Below are 21,930 nucleotides of genomic sequence, written 5' to 3'. Positions count from 1 at the left end.
AGATGGAGTTGACTCAGCTTTCAAACACCTACAATGTAGCGATAAGGTTTAATCCTTTTGACTATCTTCGCAACCCCTACCCACACACAGGGGAACAGAACATCTTGTCTGTTCAGCCAGGCCAACAATTCCCCCCAACGACCCCCCTTGCAGAGACATAGACAGGTATCGGGTATTACAGAATAACAAAGAACCCGAAAGACTCCCCATTCCTAAGGGGCGGACCCGTTCTTCCGATTTAATGTGAATAATTTCTAAGCTAAAACAAGGCTTTGTTTTGGTCCAGTGTATAAAGCCTCGAACTCAACGCTATTTCTGACATTTTGAATTAAAAAAAGCTTCCTGAATGGAAAACCTGGAAACTAAGTCCAGTGGATTGTTTTTTTAACTTTATTGGAATCAGTTCACTAAATGTTGCACAATTAATTTTTAGTCAAAATGATGACAAACTGAGAGCTTAAGGTTTGTTTCTCAAAGGGGCTTTAAAATATCAATGTGTTAGCTTTGATAAGAAATGATCAGGGGTCTGATCACCATTTTAAAGCAATAGAAATGACCTTTGGCTTTTCTGCTGCTCCAGCTTTACCTTGTGATTCGATTTAGATTAAGCTCTCTTTGGGCTTATCATTTTCATCAAATATGGCATCCTTTTGTTCTGCACTCATTCCTTATTCCAAATCATACAGATATCCAGCAGGATTTTTATTTTTCCATCAATTAAGATCTGATATGTTTTCAAAGGAAGTCCTCTCATTTTTTTTTTGCACCACACATAACAGCAATTGACGATTTAACTTGAATTTTCAATGCATAGATACAAAATCTAAAATATTCACATGCCAACTTTTCATTGCAGGTGTTTTGTTATGTTGGTTGTGAACAGCAGCCTGAGAAGACGACAGCCTGAGGCACGTCCAGTCCAAGTGTGTCAGATGTTTGCACAAGAAAACGTGCTGAGTGCTGGATGTCGGATTCTGTCAACAGTGACAGCGAATTGCATGGTGAGGAAGGCAATTTTAACCTCCTCTGCTGGTAAGAAAGCACTCCTGCAGCACCTCATTACTTTCACTGAAGTGTCTCACAGATAAAGGGGGGGAGGGGCACATTTCATTAAGTGAGATTAAATCACGTCAAACGCCTCAGCAGCGTGTCCTCCAGCTAGAAGCCCTGCTTCCCCTTTTTTAAAAAAATAGAGAAACACATTTCAGGAGGAATTTGCCTTTTTTTATCTGTTGGTGGCCACTTGACAACCGGTCCCCACATTCCAGCTGTGTGACAGGGACGTCACGGCGTGCGAGAGTCAAGAGGACATTTAGGGCGATGCTTTTCGACATTGCCCTTTTCATGATTCCACACCCACCTCCTCTTCACCAGCTCGCGACATGTTCCGAAGCAGTGCTGCTTTGCACCCGTCAGGGCCGGGAACAGGCCAGGATGGGTGGAATATGGCAGGGCAGGATGCACAGTGACAGACCCGACAGAAAGACTAAAAAAACAACATGACAACGGTTTCAAAGCAGGAAACACTAAATCTCTTCTGATCTCTATTCCACATCTGAAATTGAAAAACAATGAAAAAATAAAAGGAGTGCTGCAGAACCGTTGCTGTTCATAAATCTGATTTATTTTGACAAGATGTGTTTTATACTCATTCCAAAACATTCCTTGACTTGATAAGACAACTTTCAGTTTTAACAGCACCATGTCTGCCAGTCCAAACATTAATAAAACGCACACATATGCTTATATTACACTCTGCATACAGTTTATCCCCATCCTGTACAGGCTTTCCTTTTATGGAGGCAGAGGCACTGAATTCATACTTGCTTAAAAAAAACATCTTAAGTCCCAATAGTCTGAATGCTTTTTAAACATTTGAAGCAAATGATTGGCGAGCAAGATTTAAATAAAAAAAGAGGAAAAAAAGTCTGATATCAGGATTAGGTGATCGATTCAAATATTTGATGAATAAATATCTGCTGCTCCTAAAAACAGACAAAACAAAACAACACCATGATGCATTAACTTGTGCGTTAAGATGCAAACACAATGACCTCAGATGTGATTCCATTGATTTAATAAAGGTCATGTCTAAATGCGCAGAGATGCTTGCATTACAAACTCACTACGCATGATAAAATATCTGCTGCTTTTCAAAACTCGTCTTTGGCAAACCCGTTTCATGGTCACATATTTATACATTCTGATGCAATAAAACAAAAGGCTTGTAAAGTAACTGCTGCGCTGCTTTTCAAAGCTGCCATTTGTAGCTATTTGAAAGATTTTGAGAGTAACTTTGCCGTTTTCTCTGAATTGTTTATTTCCTTTTTAGGTTTGTTGTACAGATTTAACATTTTCCAGTTTTACTAATTGAATTCTTTTCAAATTCTGTGACAGACCACCTTATCTTTACTCACAATAATGAGCATTTGTATTGAGCTAGCATGTTTGGATTAAATGCTCGCTCTTGACCAATAAAAATGCTAACGTTCATGCAGACCAATACAACTGATCTCTACTCCACAGGAAAGCCCGCCCTGAGAAGACAATGACAGTGATTTGTAAAACTCAACCGGAAAAAGATATAAAAAATAAATAAAATAAAACAATCTTAGAAAACAGCAAAGTTACTCTTAAGACCTTTTTGATTATGATATTTATGATTAAAAAGTTTCATTTCTGGATTAGATTTTATATATCAAATTTCCATTTAAAGAACATAATCTTTGTCTGCAACAATAATGGAAAAAATTGACCCTAGAGTCCAGAGGCTGTTTTCCGATCAGCAATTCCCCAATACCAGGATTCCAACAAGCAGCCTCAACAATCTTCAGTGTAGAAGTTTTGGAAAGAAGAAAATTAACATCTTTTAAGTATCTGTGACTTTTTATGAGGGGAGGACAAAAGGAGCCTCTAGAGGGAAGGGAATTTAATTTATTTTAACATGGGTTAACTTTTCAACAAAAAACAGAAGATGTTGCCATTTTGTTCAATAAGTCCAAAATGTCTTAGATCATGGTGGATAAAAAAATATCAGCAATATTTCTACTGACTCTTAGTTGCGGCAGATATTTAATTATTCTACAGCATCTGCTGTTTACAGTTAGTCACAATAGCCACACTATTGGCTATAAAAAAATACTTAAGATAGTCTTTTGTCTTTATACTAAATAGTGAAATCCTGATTGACTGCAGCATTCTCTTTCACCGTATTATCGACTTCACACGTCTCACACAGTGAATTTGCCTATGTAAATTATTAATAAGAATAACTGTTAAGCTGTTTCAAGTTTTTTTCAGTTAAATATTTTAGCAGTCCAACATAACTCAAAATGTTTTTTATATATTAAAAGCCAGACATAACTGGAGGAATCTCTTGTGATATGGTCCACCTCTATGCAAATAGATACAAATGATTTATAATCCGTTTTACAGGGAGCTCTGATTTCTACCCTGCAGCAATCTTAATGCAGATAGGTACTTTGGTTTGGTTTTCTACCCATCATATGAATTGGTTAAAATTAGCAGCTCAGAATTTTCTAAAATTGTTGATTGGAAATCAGCCACAGGGTCCCTGATTGGTTCATCTCTAAAAAGCCAATTCTAAATCTTTTCTTCTTCAGTTTGTTTCTTTGCATTTTTAACTGGACTAATTCTAATCCAATGTGAAACATGTGGGGACAAACGCTCACCTCAAAAGAACTATTTCAAGCAACATAAAAAAGATAAATATGAGGTAAAAGAATACGTTGATTAAATATTACTCTCTTTTTTCCTTAGTATTACTGACCAGCCCTCCTAAAAAATAGTAACTCTGACCTTCTGTGTCAACAAAGATCCCCCTTTTATAATATATGAAAACACCAACAGTGGTCTTATGTTTTTTAATATAGACAACCCTACACTTTAGAAGCACAGTTTGGATGCATCACTGGGTGGGTCAGACTGTTAGCTTAGAGGTGGAAACAGTACCGACCTGTTAGATTGAATCAGTTACTATAGCTTCCCTGATATACATAGCACCTTTCAGCTACATTCATCCGTCTTTCACTCCTCCGTTCTCTGACAGGTGTGCGCTCACACACGCATTTTATTGACATCAACAAGTCGAGGCATATTGCAGTTAAGCATGCTTTCAATCTGCAACTAAAGTCGCAGTGGCCAACTCCATCATGCATTTTATACCCTAAGCCAGGAACTCAAACTGAGGCCAATAATAAATATTAAACAGCTTAGGTTTACCGCACATTTCTCTCCTAACCTCTTTCACTTTGAATGCAGTATCTGAAATTAAAATCTGGCTAAAATCCACATAATGTTGGCATTTTTAATTATTTTCTCTTGCATATCTATTGTATCAGAAAATGCCTTTTTATGTTAACCATCCCAGCAAGCAGAGAAATTTCCGCCCCCCACTTTTTTTTTCTTGCCATCAAACAGCTTGAGGGGCTGACAGGATTTTTAGCAAACAATTAATACAAAGAGGTACAGATATTGAGAGGAGTCGCATGGACTGATTTTATTACAGCATTTCCTCATAGAAGAGCAGGTAGGCCTGAGAGCTGAGTACTCGGGACTCTGGTACAGTCTGAACTGTGGTGTCACTGACATACACCCACTGGCTCTGGGAGCTGCTGCAGGCATCTTTTGCACCTAAAAACAAGAAAGAGCGTCAGAATCACGAAGAAATAAAAATCCAATCTGTAATGAGACATTAAAAAAGAAAATAACCTAGAAAATCAAAACAGAATAGGAGAAAAGAACAACCTCAGGCTGATATCTAACAGGTTTTAGTCGAAGTCTAGACCTTTCCATGCTGCTCTTTAAAATTAAGTTTTTATTTATTGAAAGTTATCCAGACTGTCCAGGTCTAATGTTTACCAATAATTACCAGTCAGTGTAAAATAAGAAAGGCAGGGCACTCTGCTGAGATCTTAAGATATTCAACGTGAGAAACAAGGTGTGGACATTTACTCATTGAGTCTGGAAAGGGTCACAAAGTTATTTCTACAGCTCTGAAACTTTGGGGAACCGAAATGAGAGCCATATCATGCAGCTGGAGGAAAAATAAATATGGTGTATGGAACTAAACTGGGGGCATAAAGTTTGTTAAAAAAATTGGAAAATGAAACATTTGGAAACTGAAAGAAACAACAACTGAGAATTGAAACTAGAAACACAATATTTAAAAATTATTTTCAGATTTAATCTTTTTTCTTTTACAGTTTCTGTTTTTTTTTTTTTTTTGTTTCAAGCTAATTGTCCCGTCGTGAAGGGGTGGGGTTTATATTAAATGGGGTGTGGATTAATGATTGAAGGCTTGGGAGCCTGTTGCATTCAGGAAATTTGGGAAATTATGGTAATTAAAAGTTTGGGCAGAATTTTCAGCCTGTTTTTATATATATTTTTTGTTTTTAGTTATTAAAAATGTTTTTCAGATTCAACAATTCCATTTGGTTAAAAAACCTTTTTCTTTAGCCTTCAAATTCAATTTTTGGTTTTAAGTTTTATTTCTTCGGTAAGAAAAAAAAAGAAAACGGATTTTGTTATATTTTGCTTTTTTTAAAGATGTTTTTCATATTTCCTTCTTTTTTTTCTTAAGAAATTTAAATGAAAAAAGTTCATGTTTTTTTTTTAAGTTCTGCGTTTTAGATCCGAGTTTTAAGATTTGCATTCTTCTCTATTTGGCTTTTAAAGATTAAATTCTCTTCACTTCAATCTTAAAAAAAGAATAAAAAATGAAAAGAGTTGGGAAAATGTGTAATAAATAAATACATTTCTGGATTTATTTAGTATTTTAAATTTTTTTATTTGTAAAAACATGTTCTTTGCTTGCAACAATTATCAAACAAAATTCACTCCATAAAGAGGCAATTACTTTAAAAGAGAACTATATATGGATTATTAGGAAACCAGTAACTGATAATAAACTTACTTGATTCATTAAACAGCTTAGATAAAACTTTGTCAACATAAATTAATGTAGTTTTAATACACAAATCTAGTTCTTTTAGTCACCACCAACTCACAGAAGCTTAACGGTATATTACTGGCTTTATCCAAACACACTGAGGCCTTTTTTCAGACTTGTTAGGATTGCTGAGCAGCTGGGAAAAGATCAACAGCAGTATGGTTCCTTCGTATCACAGGGTTCTGGTTCTTCTTCATTATAACAATAACAGTGAAGGAAATAATGGCAGCTATCATATTTTATATTTGGGGGGAAAATACACGAGGCAATATAGAAAGAAAAATACAACTTAATTATGAAGAAATTATTAAAATCAGGGGTTAATTCTTACTAAAACCTAATTTACTAAAATTAGGACTTTCTAGCTTTAGCTCATGCAGAAAAACATACGCTGTTCTCAGATGGTATCAGACTAATAATCCGAGTTAAAGACTGAAGTCAGATCCACTTGAAGGAAACCTTACAGCCTCTTCATTTCTATTTCGATCACCATATTATGAGGCGCAATTAAAATGCCATGATTTAAAAATCATGTTCAGACACTTCAGAGTGAGGATTATAGCAGTACTGCATCGTTTTCAAAATAAAGCAGCTGGAGTAGAAAGAAGATGGACTGTGACAGAGGAGCTGCACAGTTTATTTGGGTAAAGGAGCATTTTATCTTTAAGGTGAAACCTTTGCTTCACTGCTAAACTTCCACAGACAAAGACCGACTAAAACGATGACAGATTGTGAGGAAGCGACTCTCTGACCTGACAGGTTCTTGTGCCGCTGTTCTGTTCTCCTCTGAGGGGCACGGACTTTCACATATGCAGTGTAATGGCCGCCCCGCATTGAGCCGCTGTGTTCGACGATCCCATAGAGGCTGTACATGACGCGCCCGCCGGCAGCCAGGTTCTGCAGGTGAAGGTGGAGGAAAACAGAAAGTTTCCAAGATTAAATCTTAGCAAAGACACGGGAGACGGTAAACTTACAGGACTAAGATGGGAATCACGTCACTCATATGATAATGGAACATTATATTTATATGCATGAAAACCAGTGGAGCGCGCTGAATACACCATTTTTTTTTTTATTACAATAAAAACACAGCGGGGGGGTTAAATGTGGATTCACACCATTTGATTCAAAGTTAATATCAAGTTTCTAAAAGAACTCTAAAGGACAAAAAAATCTGCAACATACGTTTTTTTTTCTGGGTATTTATTTATTTTTTTTCAGTTTAACAACTTTAAAAGAGGCAGAAGAATCAAGCTGGGATTAGCAAACACTGGTAAACCTGCCCCTTTGGACAGATTTCAGTTTATGGTGAAGCCCTGTCTGTGCTCTAGTTGGATCAGATTGGATCCTATATACACAGAATATAAAATAAATAGTAGTTTTTTTTGCAGGTTACCTTAAATCGTTCCATAATTTTCCAGTTAGTGATATTATACACAATCTGGAATTTCTTTTTCATCAGATAACTAGTGTTAAAGGCCATAGTATGAGTTGTACCACAGATGGATGTGTGGTGGCGCTGCAATCATCATAACTGTCTGAGAGAGTGGAATAAACTTAAAGGAATACATTTATTTTATTGTATTCTGCTTTTTAAGTAGGCTTTTATTTTGTTACTTTTCCTATCTGTTTCAAACTTCCATCTTTTTTAAAACATAAACTTTCCTGGATTTTTTTTTTTTTTGAGCAGCCAAAACCAAAAACTGGCAAATGGGAACCTTTAACATACCTTTTTATTTTTATCCATTTGTGTTTTATTTGTATGAATACCTTGAGCTGGTAATTTAAAAGCATCTATAAAACTTTTAATGTGTAAGAAAATGTACATTGTTTTCCCAAATTCAATGAGTTTATGAACACCTCTGAAGTGATTCTAAATAAAACGATATCAATAAAATACAAACAATAAGTAAAAACAAATGGCTGAACTCAAAAGGATCTCGGATCTCTTTAATTATTCCTCATACGATGCTTGTTTTAGGGAGATTTTTTATCTTGATTTTAAAAAGACACAAAAAGAATAAAAAAACCCAGAAAACTAATCCAAAATAAATGTTTTTTGGACAAACCTCATCCGTAACTCACGTTAAAATAAAGTTGATAGATCTAAGTGAATTAAAAATAGATATTTTATTTTTGAACAATAGGGGGATGTCTGATAAATCTTGTGTTGTTACCATGCAGGATGCAGAGCAGAAGGGGGCCAGATCCAGGAGGAGAGGGAAGTCGACATGGCGGTTCACCTTCCGCAGGTTCATCCCTGCCTTTACAAATTCACAGAAAAAAACACAAAAACCAATCCAGCATTGAGATCCATACCACCACATAGCAACAGACTGAACAGGAGCTGTGAGGCCGTCTACCTGGTGGAAACGTTTCAGATGCAACGTGATCACAGGAGGCAGCAAGGATATCAGCATCTGTTTCCTGGCACTGGTGTAAATCTTCTCTACTTTCTTATCTATGAAGTAAAAAATAGAAATTTGATCAGAGGTTACATTGACTTTACTCCATCTATAAAAGATTCAAACTGAAATGGATTTTCAGATGTACTAAGTGTGAAAAACTGCTTTAAGCTGGATATCATAAAGGGGACGGTGGGTAAACAGGAAGTGAGTTTTTTTTAAGAATTTCAAATAAATTCAAACTTGGTCACATATGTTCAACCATATCAAACTATGCGACTCTGAACGCATTGATCAATAGATCAGATTAAAGGATGCTTTTGAAATTTTCAATTCAATTCAATTTCAATTCAGTTTATTTCTATAGCGCCAATTCACAACACGTCATCTCAAGGCACTTTACAGTTCAACCAGATCATACAGTCAGATTGATTAAAAGTTTCTATCTAAGGAAAACCAGTTGATTGCATCGACTCATTGACTTGAAGGCAATCCCTCACACTAAGCATGCTTGTAGCGACAGTAGAGAGGAAAAACTCCCTTTTAACAGGAAGTAACCCCCAGGAAGAACTGGGGTCATTCTTTACCTCTTTTCTCCATTTAGAACAGGGAACATCTAACTATTTGGTAAAAATGCACCATGATGTACATTAAAGTCATATCAGTTATCAGTATAGATTCCTGCGGTATGTGTGTGTATCTCTATATAATATACATATATATATAATATATATATATATATATATATATATATATATATATACACATACACACACATATATATATAAAAATCCTTTGTCATCTTTACTGTCAAAAGGCTGCAGCCATGTCCCAAATTCCTCGTTTTCCAGCCATTTTTGTTGAAATTAGCATTTTCCCATTCTCTGGCTTTTTCTCCTCCTTGAGCTTCTTTTCCAAACATACTGCTAAACAATCAGCCAGGCAAACATGCAGAACCAGTTATATCTGGTATAATATATCTGACGAAACTGTTTTTATAAATGTTTTTTTTTTTTTTTTCAAATAAAGCATTTTAAATGCCACAATAATCACATTTAATTAATTTTAATTCCAATTAAGGCCTTAATTTAAAAAATAATAATTTAATGATTTTTAATGAACTGCAGAAACCCTGATGTCTGAAAACAGAGTAAACTAATCTTAACCATTTCGGTGAGAGTGGTTGGACAAGTGAGTTGCAAGATAATCATGTCGATGAGATTATGCTTTTTTTTTTATAATAAAAGAACATTAAAGCAAATTAGATGCATCACAGCTTAATATTACAGCCTTCAACTGGCTATCAAACAGGTATAAAACTGGAAAACGAAGCTTTGCAATAGAATTAAATGGGGGAACTAATTCCAGATAGTATAATCATAGTATTTCTCTGTAGAAAAACAGCAAACTATGCTGGTAAAATCAGTGACCCTGCGCCATCGTCTCTCTTCTCAGTCCGCCCACTCTGCCGCTCCTGAATGCCGTCACGTATCCCGTCCCCACAACACAGAGAGTGACGATAAAAAGTAGCTCTGATTGAGGTGAAGTAGATTAAAACTAACTTAACGGCCCTAAAAATATAGAAGGTTCTGGTACATTAATGGTAAATATGATCTATTTATGTTTTTTGGTCTAATATCTAAAAAAAATCCTCTGATTTGTCTTTAAAAATGTCCAATTTAAAGACAATCTTTAAAGGCTGCAGTGTAACGCCCATCTGCAGACAGCCAGCGCTGACTGGCTCCTCGCCCTCCAAACATGATGCTGGGGCCCGGCTGCCTTGCCTCACCTGTGGAGCCACTTTTGCGTAGCTGCTTCTGCCTTCGCTCAGTGCAGTTCTCACAGAGAAGCTTGTTGTTGCCCATCAGCAGCTCCACTGACGTGAACTGGTGCAAGCAGGACTGGATGGAGCACTCCTTAGAGGAAGGAGTGTAACTGTGGGACAGAGCCTGGAACGCTCCCTGGTGATGAAGATGATGATCACGGCTTTGATTTTCTCCCTGCTCCTCCGGTGAGCAGTGAGTTGAAGCGTCCGTCGGAGAGAATCCCAGGTTGGCTTTGGAGACGGCGCTGACCAGCTGATCCACGGCGCCGCAGTGTTTCGCGGAAGCCAATGACGACGCAGGAGAGGAAGAAGAAACAGGGGTAGGCGAAGGAGTGAGGGTTGATGTGGGCGATGGAGTGGAGGTGTGACCATGACTGGAGACCCGCGGGGCCCACTCGCTCTCAGAGGCCTCGCTGTCTGCGTCGTTACTACTGTCCTGAGCGCTGGATTCTCTCTCGCTGCCGTCCGACAGGCTGCCTGCAGCCGCCATTTTGCACACAGACACTCCACGTGCTGATCCGCCGGCCGCCGCCGCCTCGTCCTCTGTCCGCTCAGCACCACAGGCTGCTCCCTTTTCCTCCACACAGCTGGAAGACCTCCTGTTGAGTTTTTTCTGTAAGTGAAACAAGACATCGGATTTAAAAAACACTGAAAGGGAGAACATCTTGGCTGCTGCTGCTTGTTCTGCACACCGTCCCCAGATACGCCCACTGCCGTCAGTGTAAGAGAGAGCAGTTCTTCAATGTTATGATGTTCAAAGCAAAGTGAGTTTTTCTATAAAAGCTTGGCAGAAAAATGCTAAATTGGGTCGGCTACAAGTTAAACAAAACTCCTGAATGAAAGGGAGCAGATAGAATGACCTGATGATCTTTGTTCCCCACACCTAAAGCAATACATTTACACAAATAACCTAAGTTATAAAATGAAACAACAACAACACAATAAGCATAAAATATACGTCTAAGAAATCCTAAAACTATTTGTTGATTGTAAAGCTCCAGAGAGACTGTTTGCTTCTGCCTCACCGCTCCGCTGAGCTTCCTGGAGTTCTTGTTGACGGAGTTCGCTGCAGACAGAAGCTGCTCATTGTGAGCCGCAACACTGTCCTGCTCCCGGCTGCTCTTCCCCAGACGACCAGGGTTTGAAGGTTTTGATATCTGATGAGGAGAAAAACTTAAAATAAAGTCTGTGAAAGCATGCAGAACAATAACTGTCAATGGTATTAAACAGCAAACACGTCTTTTAGATCCTATTTAGTGATCATTCTGCACATGCTCACCCTCTCCTCTATGATGGGTAGAGAGATGTCTATGAAGGCTTCCTTTACTGTTGAGATCTGAAAATAAAAGAACACAAAAACTCAGGTTTTAAAATCTGGGAGAATATTTTCTTCTTCGTCGTTAAAATGTTTGCATAATAATTTCTAATTTCAATAATAATCTCTATTTCAATTTGGAAAACAAGATGATTTCATGTCACTTAAATCTTCAAAATTTACTTTTACTACATTTAAACCAACAGAAACATTGGTACACGGTAGAATTCATAATAGTTGTTATGATATTGAGGACATGATTATGACACTTCCACCACCGTGCTTCATAGCTAGAACAAGGTTTGGTTTTTCTTCTTTACATTAATTGATCCAAAGACGATCCTTTCAAAAGTCCTGGGGTCCCATTTATCAAAGACAGAGTGGAATCTGTAATAAAATTGTTTGTATCCCCAAAAACAAAAAATGTAAATGATAAATATATTTCAGAGTAAATAAACCACATCCACATTTCCTCGATGGATAAAGGGTTGATTTACACTTTTATATCAATAGCAGTTAAAACCTGTTTTAAGTCGCCTGAAGAGGTTTTGGGAAAATTTTAGCATAGAGGTAGACTTTGCTGGTTGGTCACACTTTTAAATAAAGTAATTTTGTCTCAATAAGTACATTTTTTTCTTGAATAGAGGAAGTAAGTGAGACACTTTGCCGATAGAGCAAGACAATTTACATTTAAAATAAGAATTTTTTTTTTAATAATCCTATTTCAAATGCATATTATCTAATTATCTTGTTTTAAAAGTAAACATACTCCATCCATAGGAAAATCACCTTAATTACCTACTTAAATTAAGGGTAAATACACTTAATTTAAGAAATGTTGATTTTTTTTTCTAGATTGTTTTTGCAGTGTACATATTCACGTATCCTCCACTTTTAAACTATTTCCAATACAACTTAATTTAACTCCTTTAAAAACATATTTACAGCCCTGTAAGAATTCTGGCTTCACTTAAACTTTAAATATTATCAAAAGCAAACAAGACAGTCACTCTCTACAGGATACAGATGTTTAGATCAGCCTTAATACCATCATCAGTCCTAAATCACCGTGACTTCAAAAACAAAGCCAGGGCAGAATGTTGGTTCTTCTCTCCCACTTCTTTTAAATCAATTCAATTCTAAAATACTTAATGAACAGATTAAAGAAAACCTAAAAACTCAAATGTACACGTAAACAAATGGTTTAGTTTGATGCCCAATCTTCCCTCTCTTTTAAAATGTCCAATTCTTTAGTCTTTAAAAGCTGCAGAGTAACGCCAGTCTGCTAATAAAGAAGCCACCAACCTGATCCTGAACATATCTTTGTTTCATATCTTAGATCCTACTTCTCAAGCATGAATAGCTAAATGTGAATAGGTACAGATTATAGCTTTTCCAAAAGCTTAAAGGCGATTGTCTCAGCTGTTTCCAACATCCTGATGTTTCTGTTCTGTTGCCGTTATAAAATATCTGACAACATTCCTCCACCCAGAATCTCACCCATGAATAAATGAGATGTTTTCCACAGTTCAATCTCTTCTTGTTGCCTCCTTCCAGCTTCTTTCTAAAATATGCTGTACAATGCCCTTTTACAATCTGCAATCCTATGTCATTTTAACATTTTAAAATAAAGAATTCAACATAAGCGATAAAATCAAATTAACTCCAGCAAATCTAAATTAAACTTTTTAAATCTTCCTCAAATTCAAGTATCTGAACAAATGCTCATTTCGATCATATCATGACAAGTTTAAAACTCTAAAAATATATTTTGGACCATTTCCACATCAACTGAATGTTTTGTGAGAAAAAAAAAATCGGAATCATGTTTAATCCACAGCAATAATCTACTCTGTCAAACTGTTTTAAATTATAATCTTATTCAGTCTGTTGCAGGAAAAACCTACCAAGTTATTCCGCTCCTCTGTGGGATCTATTCTCAAATGACACGTTTATCAGAGCTGCTAATGAGGCCATTCTAGAGCTTCTATATCTGCACATATGGGAGATTCCAAGTGGGTTTTTTTTATCTTTAAAGGATAAAACGTTCAGTGATTTTATTTCAATATGACCAGCCCTCCTTAAGTGTCCCGAGCCAGTAAAGTTATCAATGACCCCTCACACTCCTAACCTGACTCCGCCAGATGGATTTGCTCTGCATATCCATCTGGAAACCTTCCGTTGAAGTAATTTTGGGAAGGGCCGAAAATACTGGTTAGCTGATTGGCCTATGTTGGTGATAGACGGGCCAAATAAACCAATCAGATCAACGAAGCATATGACGTACTAACAGAGCGACGACGAAAACACAACCACAAGCCAGGCTACTCTTGCCGAAACCAGTCGGGAGAAGAGCAAAAACATATTTTCCTCTGAGAAAATCCTCCAGAGCAGTGTTTTGCTCTTCTTTCAGTGAAGAAATACTCTGTAATTCTGATAAAACTTGCTCGATAGCCACGCTAACGCTAGTTTCATCGGCTGAAGCCGCCATGTTCTTTAGACTGAACTGTCGCGCTTCTCGTTGCGTCACACCTCAACCCGCCTCCAAGCGAACGCTGATTGGACGTTCGTTTGGTGAACGGCTCCAAATTTTCTTTAACGGAGAGTCTCCAGATTGATCTGCGAGTGAAACCTTGAAAGCTTGCGAGATCAGGATGGTCTCACGAGGCTAGCACACTCCCACCACGGACTGCTCTCCCTGCTGCCTTCTGGGAAGAGGCTTCGCAGTAGTGATGGGTTCAGCAACACCTGTGCGTCGAGCCCATAGAGCAAAACACTATATTGGTGTGTGTGTGTAATTTCAAAAAAGTCATGTGACTAACTCACTAAAAATATATATCTGAAAAAATAAAAATATATCTGTCAACATGATGCATCTGCTAAAAAAAAAAAAAAAAAAAAAAAAGTCTAAATTTTTGCAGTTTATCATTAAAATGATCAAGAATTTTGGAGCATTCTAAAAGAAATAGGAACAATTCAGCCGTTGCATATTTCTTTTAAAGCTACAGTGTGTAATTTTCAGCGACATCTAGCGGTCAGACTGCAGCAACATGAACGTCTCCCCCCCACCGCTTCTCCCCCCCAACAGTACGGCGAGCGTTACGGGACAAAATGTCTTCCACGACGTCCGCATCACCTACCTTCTCAAGTGATGAGGTTTGTTTACATAGATAATTTTACAGATAGTATTTCATTAGTCTGTGTAGGGTATAGATTTCATGTAGACTTAAGATAATAAATATACCCGTTATTTTTTCTACGTCGTTGTGACGTTTTGGTGAGCTGCTTTGCATGGTGATATAAACAGACGAAGTAATTGTAGTCATTAGTTTAACAGCGAGATTGTGTTCGCTGGAAGAATATATATTCCCCGTTTACAGAGTCCAAGTCTTGTTTGTGGCACGGGGGTTACAAGGCAAGGAAGAGGGAAAGGAAGAGGGCAGAGAGGTCGGGGTGAGCGTGCAGCTGGGGCCAGGCGAGAGAGGGGAGCCAGCGGGGTGAGAGCAGAGGAGGAAAGGCTTGAAGATCTCCAAAGGAGCCGGAGAGAAGTAACCGAGGTATATATCCAGAAAATTATTTTACAGAAAATTACTGAATCATTACCTGTGAAACGTCAGGGACGTTGCTGAATAAGTATACTGGAGAGTAACAGCATCATCACGCAGCATGTTATTGTTTTAGACAGGTCTGAGCATCCTGTACTCCAAAAACTGCAGTGATATTAGACAATTGTGTGTGTAGGATTAATTACCTGTCCAAGAGAAAACTGGCAACTTGAGCGTCAAAACCTTTTTCCTCCATCAGTGACTTCCATCGTGTAAATGCCGTGCCAATGTTGATCCGTGTTTTTTGCCGTTTCTTGTCACGCTTGCGTTTATTCTCGTCGTGTTTCCGCTTCTTTGATGACGGGGGTTCAGTGTCCGCCGCTTTTCGTTGTGATACAGAGTAGGCATGATCCTCCATTCGTCTGATGTTTGGCCACACAGTGCCAAACAGTTTGCAAAGTCACTCACGCCTGCCGCCTTGTTTACCTTTCTTGTTACCGAGGCGCAGTATACCTGCTTCTTCTTCTTCTTTGGTTTCAGGCAGACTAAACGCTTCTCAGGCATAATACTGCCATCTACTGTTCAGTACCGTCTCAGTTCATCTCTCTCAACTTGCCGTAGTTATTTTCGAGCGTCATGGGAGATCTCGCAATCGCTAGTTTGTTGCCTCTGCGCTGCCGTAGCGCAAAGATGTCAGCCTCCATGGCTGCGAGACCCGCTCCTATGTAATTATAAATAACGAATTCTAAGGCAACGCAAATGTTATGGTTAAAAGGCTGAGCTCATAGGTGATGATAAATAACATAGTTATGTATAATATATTAAATTTCTGAATTTATATGCCTGTAATTATTACACACTGTAGCTTTAATTTTCTGGTTGCTGTCAAACTTTTCCTCTCAGTTATCACTCAACTTATCTGAATTAAAATTTATTTCAAATTGGCTCTTAGTTTATTTACTGTTTACTAGTGTTTCACCGATACAGATGCCAGTATCGGGCGGGGCCCCGATCCAGCACTAAAATGGTGGTATCGGTATCGATGAGTACCAACAAATAGGGCACTGATACCATCTTGAGAGCCAAAAGTTTATTGAAATATTGTCACCCATTCCAGGTAAGCAATAAAAGTTCTCCTGGATTCACTTTGTATTAGTCCTTTTCCTGCTTCACAAAGGTAGGCAGCAGCTTGACAAAGACATTATGGTAATTATTTTACATCCAAGTAGTATGCAGTTCTTCATATATACACACACATCAATTTCAAAAAGATGGTATCGGTAAATACTGCACAGCCAGGTATCGGGGCAACACTAGTTTTTACGATGCTTGTTGTTTTAAAATTATGATTTAAAATCCAAGTCCACAAGCATCCTCATTCACATTTTCACGTAAATTATCACATTATGATAGGCTATATGTTTACATTATTTATTGGCTGCATCTAAAAATATTAAAGATATTTTCAATTTAAACATAGATATGGAATAATAAAATATAACCTACAATAACAAATTAAATCATTGTACTTGGCCATCAAATCAATTCAGTTTAGTCTGTCAAATTAGCTGCCTGTAGTGTCTTTAAATGTCCAGCAGGTGTCAGTATTCTGTGAGACAGTATCAATGCAGCATCAAGGCATTTTGCACCATGTTTTTCTCCCACGCTGTTTACATTTGATCCCTGCTGCACTTTATGGAATGGAAATGTTCATTTCACTGCTAAGCTGCTGCTCATTTACTGTCTGAAAGCTGTGCAAAACGAAACTCTGTTTTGTTAACACTTTGTGTCAAAAATGACAATAAAAGTTGTCTAAGACTTAAACTTTAGCTGTTAAATGTAGGATCATTCATGACTGAGAAGGAGCGTTCGTTTCTCTGCTCTTCTCTCTCTTCCTCCACACCTGGCACTCTCCTCCTGCAGGCATCCTCTTTATTTTTCACGGTGGCATTCCCTCTCCTTCTGTAAGTGCCTGCTGTAAACGGCTGGTATCAGAGCTGGTCCTTGAATGCTTTTTTGTGCAAGTTTTTCTTTGTTAATTTCTTTTCATTAACACCTCACGTATTTTGTTTACGTTTTTTCCCAATTAAATGATCAACATCTATTTATTCATTTTTCCATGTGTATATTAGTTTAGCAGGCGCAACACCTGGTAAAGAAGCTAATTACTTCTTTTTAAACAATCTTCACAGGAAAATATCTGAAACAAAACGAACCTAATGAGGAATGCCTGTGCAGCTGGAAAACCTTCAGCAACAATTTAAAACTACCAAACTAAACAATAACGACAGGAAAGAGTTTACGACAAACCCTGCAAAGTTTCTATACCAGAGGTCACGGATTAGCGGACCACGGTCCAGATCCGGACGCACCTGCTGGCTCATCCGGACCCAACCTGATTTAAACAATTTATACATTACAGCATGTTGTCTGACGACAGTGTCTAATTTCACTTGTGCTGCTTCTCCTGTTAATACGGTAAAGCCTTCCAGAGCGTCCAGGACCAGGCTACACGTGATACAAATGAGCCAATGAGCTGCTGTCAGTCTGGGTTGTTGCTGCTGCTGCTACTTTTAGACACAGCAGGCAAACCTGTGGCAAGCCGGGCGATAGGAAAGAAGGAGAAGATGATGAGAAAAAGAGAGCAGAGAAAGTGTGGACTGCTGAAAATGCTGCGGTGAAGTGGAAAAGTGTACTCAAAGATCACCCTGAACATTTTGAGTATGTTTGGCTCAACCTGCTGCTGTGAAGCAGGATTCTCCACCATGAACAGAATTGAAAATAAATGTGGATCCAGGCTCTAAATGAGCACCTTGATATGTGCTTTAGAATGGCTTTTATACTATTGCTGCTGTTTATTGCTTTTATTGTAATGTCTATAATTTATATTTATCTTATCACTGTTACCTGTCATGTCCCGCACTTTATGTGAGTCTGTAAATGTCAGTCTTGTATATTTCTTGTATATTTGTATATTTCTAGAGAGAAAACTTCATTTCCCTTGTATGTCTTGTACATATGAAGAAAGTGACAATAAAAGCTGACTTGACTTGATTTACACTACCCTTAAAAAACCGTGCCGAGCCCGGTCCGAGCCCAGTAACTGAGATAACTTATCGTGTGTAAATGGAAAGCAAACTGAACTGAACAATTTTCTTTTTTCTTCTTTTTTTTTTTTTATATATAAATTTTTATTTTAAAAAGTCAATGCATAAAATGGATACATAAACACCTCATTTTATTTCTGTTAAATTCTGTTTAAAGCAGGGGTGTCAAAGTGATTGCAGAAAGGGCCGTGTGGCTGCAGGTTTTCTTTTTAAACCAAGCAATAGCACACCAGACTCCTGTCATCTCACTGAGTGAGTCCAATCTGAACATGATGACTTGATGAGATGAACGCAGTCTGGTCTGCTACCTTTTGGTTGGAAAGAAAACCTGCAGCCACATAGCCCTTTCTGGAATCAGTTTGACACCCCTGGCTTAAAGTAACAGATTATAATTGAAAATGTCTCCGGACCTTTACTGGTTGATGATTTTCTTTATTCTGACCCTGCTGATATTTAATTGATTACTCCTGGTCTAAATAAATTATGGCTGCTTCTGTTCTGCTAAGCAAACTGAAAAGAAGTATCCTCCTATCCTCCGGTTTGGCTCTTTATTTTTTTTTTTACTTACATGCTCGCACTCTTCACACATTATTGTGTTGGTAAGCTCGCCTACGAAGATCCGGTCAACAAAGGTCATCTTCACACCTTCTTTGCCATATGCTGATAGAAACAAAGGAAAACATACAGTTTTAGTTAGCCTTTTTTTTATATAAGTCAGTTTGCCAAAATAATTTTCTCTAAAATGAACTTATCGACACAACAAAGACACCTGACTGGGATAAAGAAAGGATAAAATGTCTTGTATATACGGTAAATCAAGAACTAAGGAAGACGATGAGAACAGCAGAAATCTGTTCATTTATCAACCATCCTCTGACTCATATGCATTATCATTTACCACCACAAGGTGGAGCTATTGCTATGGACATCTGTGTTGAGCTGTTTGTTCAACCTTTGACTTGGCGCTTGGTCTCCTCATCAGCCGTCTTCTCTGTTGGATTGTTGAAAGCCTTTAAAATGGCTGCTTTCACCCTCTGCGGGGGGAAAAAAGAAGATGTTCAGGAATGTAAACAATGAGGAAAAACTGAATGGTAGGGTTCTTCTTCCTGTCTGGATCGACGCAGCGGTTGGGGGTTTAATTTTGTAGTTTTTTTTTTTAATTATTATTCATCCATTAGTGGAATATCAAAATCTCGCCTGCAGCTGAGTTTGACAGGTATACCAATTATAGGCATCATTAGTGCAAAATAATGATTGTGCTTGTCTATAAATGTTAACATGTAAATCTCCTAATGAACTGTGTGTGTGTGTGCAGGTTTTATGCAGGGGCCCCCCTCATCCAAGGTGACATGGTCAGTGAGTGTGTTGGTGAGAGAGCTGTGAAGAGGAGCAGCCACTGTAAAGCACCAATCAATAGATAATTGGCCGTAGTCTCTGTCTGAGTCATGACCGTTCAACCCCCATTGTCCCGGGACCAACGCACCCAAATGGCTATTTAGGTCAGAAAAAAAGGCCCCGTTAATCCCAGCCCGGCCAGCAAAGTCCAACCAGGATGTGGCTCGCCTGCTAATTAATTACCAGTAACCCCCATGATCTCTGTCCCTCCCCAAAGTAAAAGGGTGCACTGTCCCTGAGAGGATGGGGCGGAGGGAGGGGTGGTTTGGTCCGGGGGAGGGTTTGCTGGTACAGGGAAAAGGCAAAGATGAAGGAAAGAAGGCCGGATGATGCCCGAAGAGAGGAATACTTACCATCTCTGTTAATTGGTGATAACCGACCGCTTAAATTAGCATATTCAGATCTCTGATCCTAATGGGCCATCAACACAAACACTTAGGGCTATCTGAAGCTTCATGATGTTCAGGGGGGAAAGAAACAAAAAAACAAAAACAAAAAACACCTGACTCTTTCTGATCTGCGCACACAAAAAGTGTTTTTGTGTGTTTTATTATTTCCAAACCGAGGGTTTGATTCCACCTGTGATTAAATCCCTGTTGGTTTTGTAAAGAAACAAAATTCGCTTTCAGGAGGTTGGCTCTTCTTTAGAAAACAAAAAGGGATAAAACGTGTTCAGCTGAAAAAATTTCCACAATTAGAGGTAAAACGACACTGGATCTCTGCAGCAAAAATTAGTTTCTGTGCAGATGAATAGAAAAGCTCCCCCCCCCCCCCTCGTGCTTCGTTGATTGGATTGGTGGTGATTGTGTGTGTTTGTGTGTGCCGGAGGGGCTCTGGGTGACCCTCCAGCACAATGGAGCAGCCCTGGAGCTCATTCAGCAGCTGTGGATTTCCCAAGATCACACAATGATGCCGGTAGTGCCACTTGCAAGTCCCCTAAGTGGCACAACTGTTGGCGTTCACAAGTTTGAATGGAAGCAGGGGGAGCCCACCCTGTGGCCCCTCCTAGGCCCGAGGCGGACGGCTAAACACACCCGCTAAATTCTCCTCCTTGGTTCACGTAGTCACTGGTGGGCCCTCCAAAGAGCTGCTGTGGGGTCTCCTAATTGCTCTGTGGAGGAGTCGAGTAAGGGAGGGAGGGAGGGAGGGAGAGGGGGCTCTGTGTTTGCCAAAAAAGCAGAGCGGCCATCACCTTCACAGAGATATGTTTAATCACATCAGAAGAAAATCCAAATATTTCGAAATAATTAAAAATAAAATATTCTGCATTAAATCTCTCAGCTAAAGGTCGGATGTGTTTCACCAACTAATTAAATAGCATCTCCTTCAGGCCTGTACCACCTCTGCAGGAAAAGATACTCTACATCCTTCATCCAGCACAGAACTAAGTCTGAGCAGAGCTTTTTAAGAACTTCTAATTTCGGCAGTTTTTTGTGGTCTTTACTCTGAAAGACAGTCGGCATCAGCGTATGCAGATAAATGCAGGTTTTTAAACACTAGAGATTAGAAGTGTGCCAAACATTTTTCACTATTCTGCTGTAGGGAAAACGCAACATGTTCTTAGATAACAGTTTTTTAAAGGTGCCTGGTCGCATTCTGTCTGCATGTTTGTGTTATAATATGTTAATATACAATATATAGCAAGCACCTGTGGGGTAATTTTGGTACCATTTGTTGGCAAGCAAAGAACATGCATTTTACTTAGAAAAATAAAAAATGCAAACCAGAAATGAAACCTTAAAAACTGTTTTAAAAGATTTTAAGAGTTACTTTTGCTTTTTTTTCCAATCCTTTCCTTTTAATTTTTTAATTTTTCAATTTTATTTTTTTCAGATAGTTTTTAAAATGGCATTCTTTCATTTCTGCATTTTACAATGAATCTTCCCTTTGATTCTGGTGCTTTCCTCTGGAATGAGGAGCAAAGCTGTGTTTCTATTGGTGTGCGGACATAAGCAGCAAGATTATTGGTAACTGTGAGCATCAAGATCATTCGTTTATATTTGGCTTGAAGTAAAGAGACTTTGAGGTGAATTAAAATGTGAAAATAATGCAATTTTTAACATTCAATCTGGAAAAGAGAAATGAAAAAAATGTATGTCTAATGTAAAAAAAAATGTTTCTTTTAAAAAAACGAGTTTTGAAATATATAATATAAAAAAACTAAATAAATACATGGAAAATAAGCAAATAAAATCAGAAAAAAAAGAACAGATACTCTCAAAATCTTTTGTTTCATTTCTGGATTGCATTTCTTCCAAATTTCCATTTACAAAATGCAATCTTTGCTTGTAACAATAATGGAACAAAATTTACTCCATACATTCAGAATATCGATTTCTTAGTCCTTTTCAAGCCGATAAGATTTCG

The 21,930-nt window shown here is 38.1% G+C and overlaps 1 protein-coding gene across 2 annotated transcripts in view; it reads right to left on the bottom strand.

Moving 5' to 3' along the window:
* Positions 1 to 2,325: 2,325 nt before the first annotated feature.
* The window catches only part of usp45 (ubiquitin specific peptidase 45), a 58,134-nt gene continuing 38,529 nt past the window's right edge, over positions 2,326 to 21,930 (bottom strand). For both annotated transcript variants that reach the window (XM_038270244.1, XM_038270243.1), the window contains exons 10-18: positions 19,121 to 19,202; positions 18,737 to 18,828; positions 11,481 to 11,537; positions 11,227 to 11,358; positions 10,166 to 10,814; positions 8,335 to 8,432; positions 8,149 to 8,235; positions 6,724 to 6,868; positions 2,326 to 4,653 (exon numbers count right to left, since the gene is read on the bottom strand). In XM_038270244.1, the coding sequence (XP_038126172.1) occupies positions 4,523 to 4,653; positions 6,724 to 6,868; positions 8,149 to 8,235; positions 8,335 to 8,432; positions 10,166 to 10,814; positions 11,227 to 11,358; positions 11,481 to 11,537; positions 18,737 to 18,828; positions 19,121 to 19,202 (1,473 nt within the window). In that variant the 3' untranslated portion in view covers positions 2,326 to 4,522. The remainder of the gene's footprint in view (positions 4,654 to 6,723; positions 6,869 to 8,148; positions 8,236 to 8,334; positions 8,433 to 10,165; positions 10,815 to 11,226; positions 11,359 to 11,480; positions 11,538 to 18,736; positions 18,829 to 19,120; positions 19,203 to 21,930) is intronic.

The sequence above is a fragment of the Cyprinodon tularosa genome, unplaced genomic scaffold, assembly GCF_016077235.1.
Source record: "Cyprinodon tularosa strain WSP-4 unplaced genomic scaffold, ASM1607723v1 ctg758, whole genome shotgun sequence".
In the NCBI taxonomy this organism is placed as follows: domain Eukaryota; kingdom Metazoa; phylum Chordata; class Actinopteri; order Cyprinodontiformes; family Cyprinodontidae; genus Cyprinodon; species Cyprinodon tularosa.
Note: the sequence above shows the minus strand (reverse complement) of the source record. Positions and strands in the feature narration are given on the sequence as shown.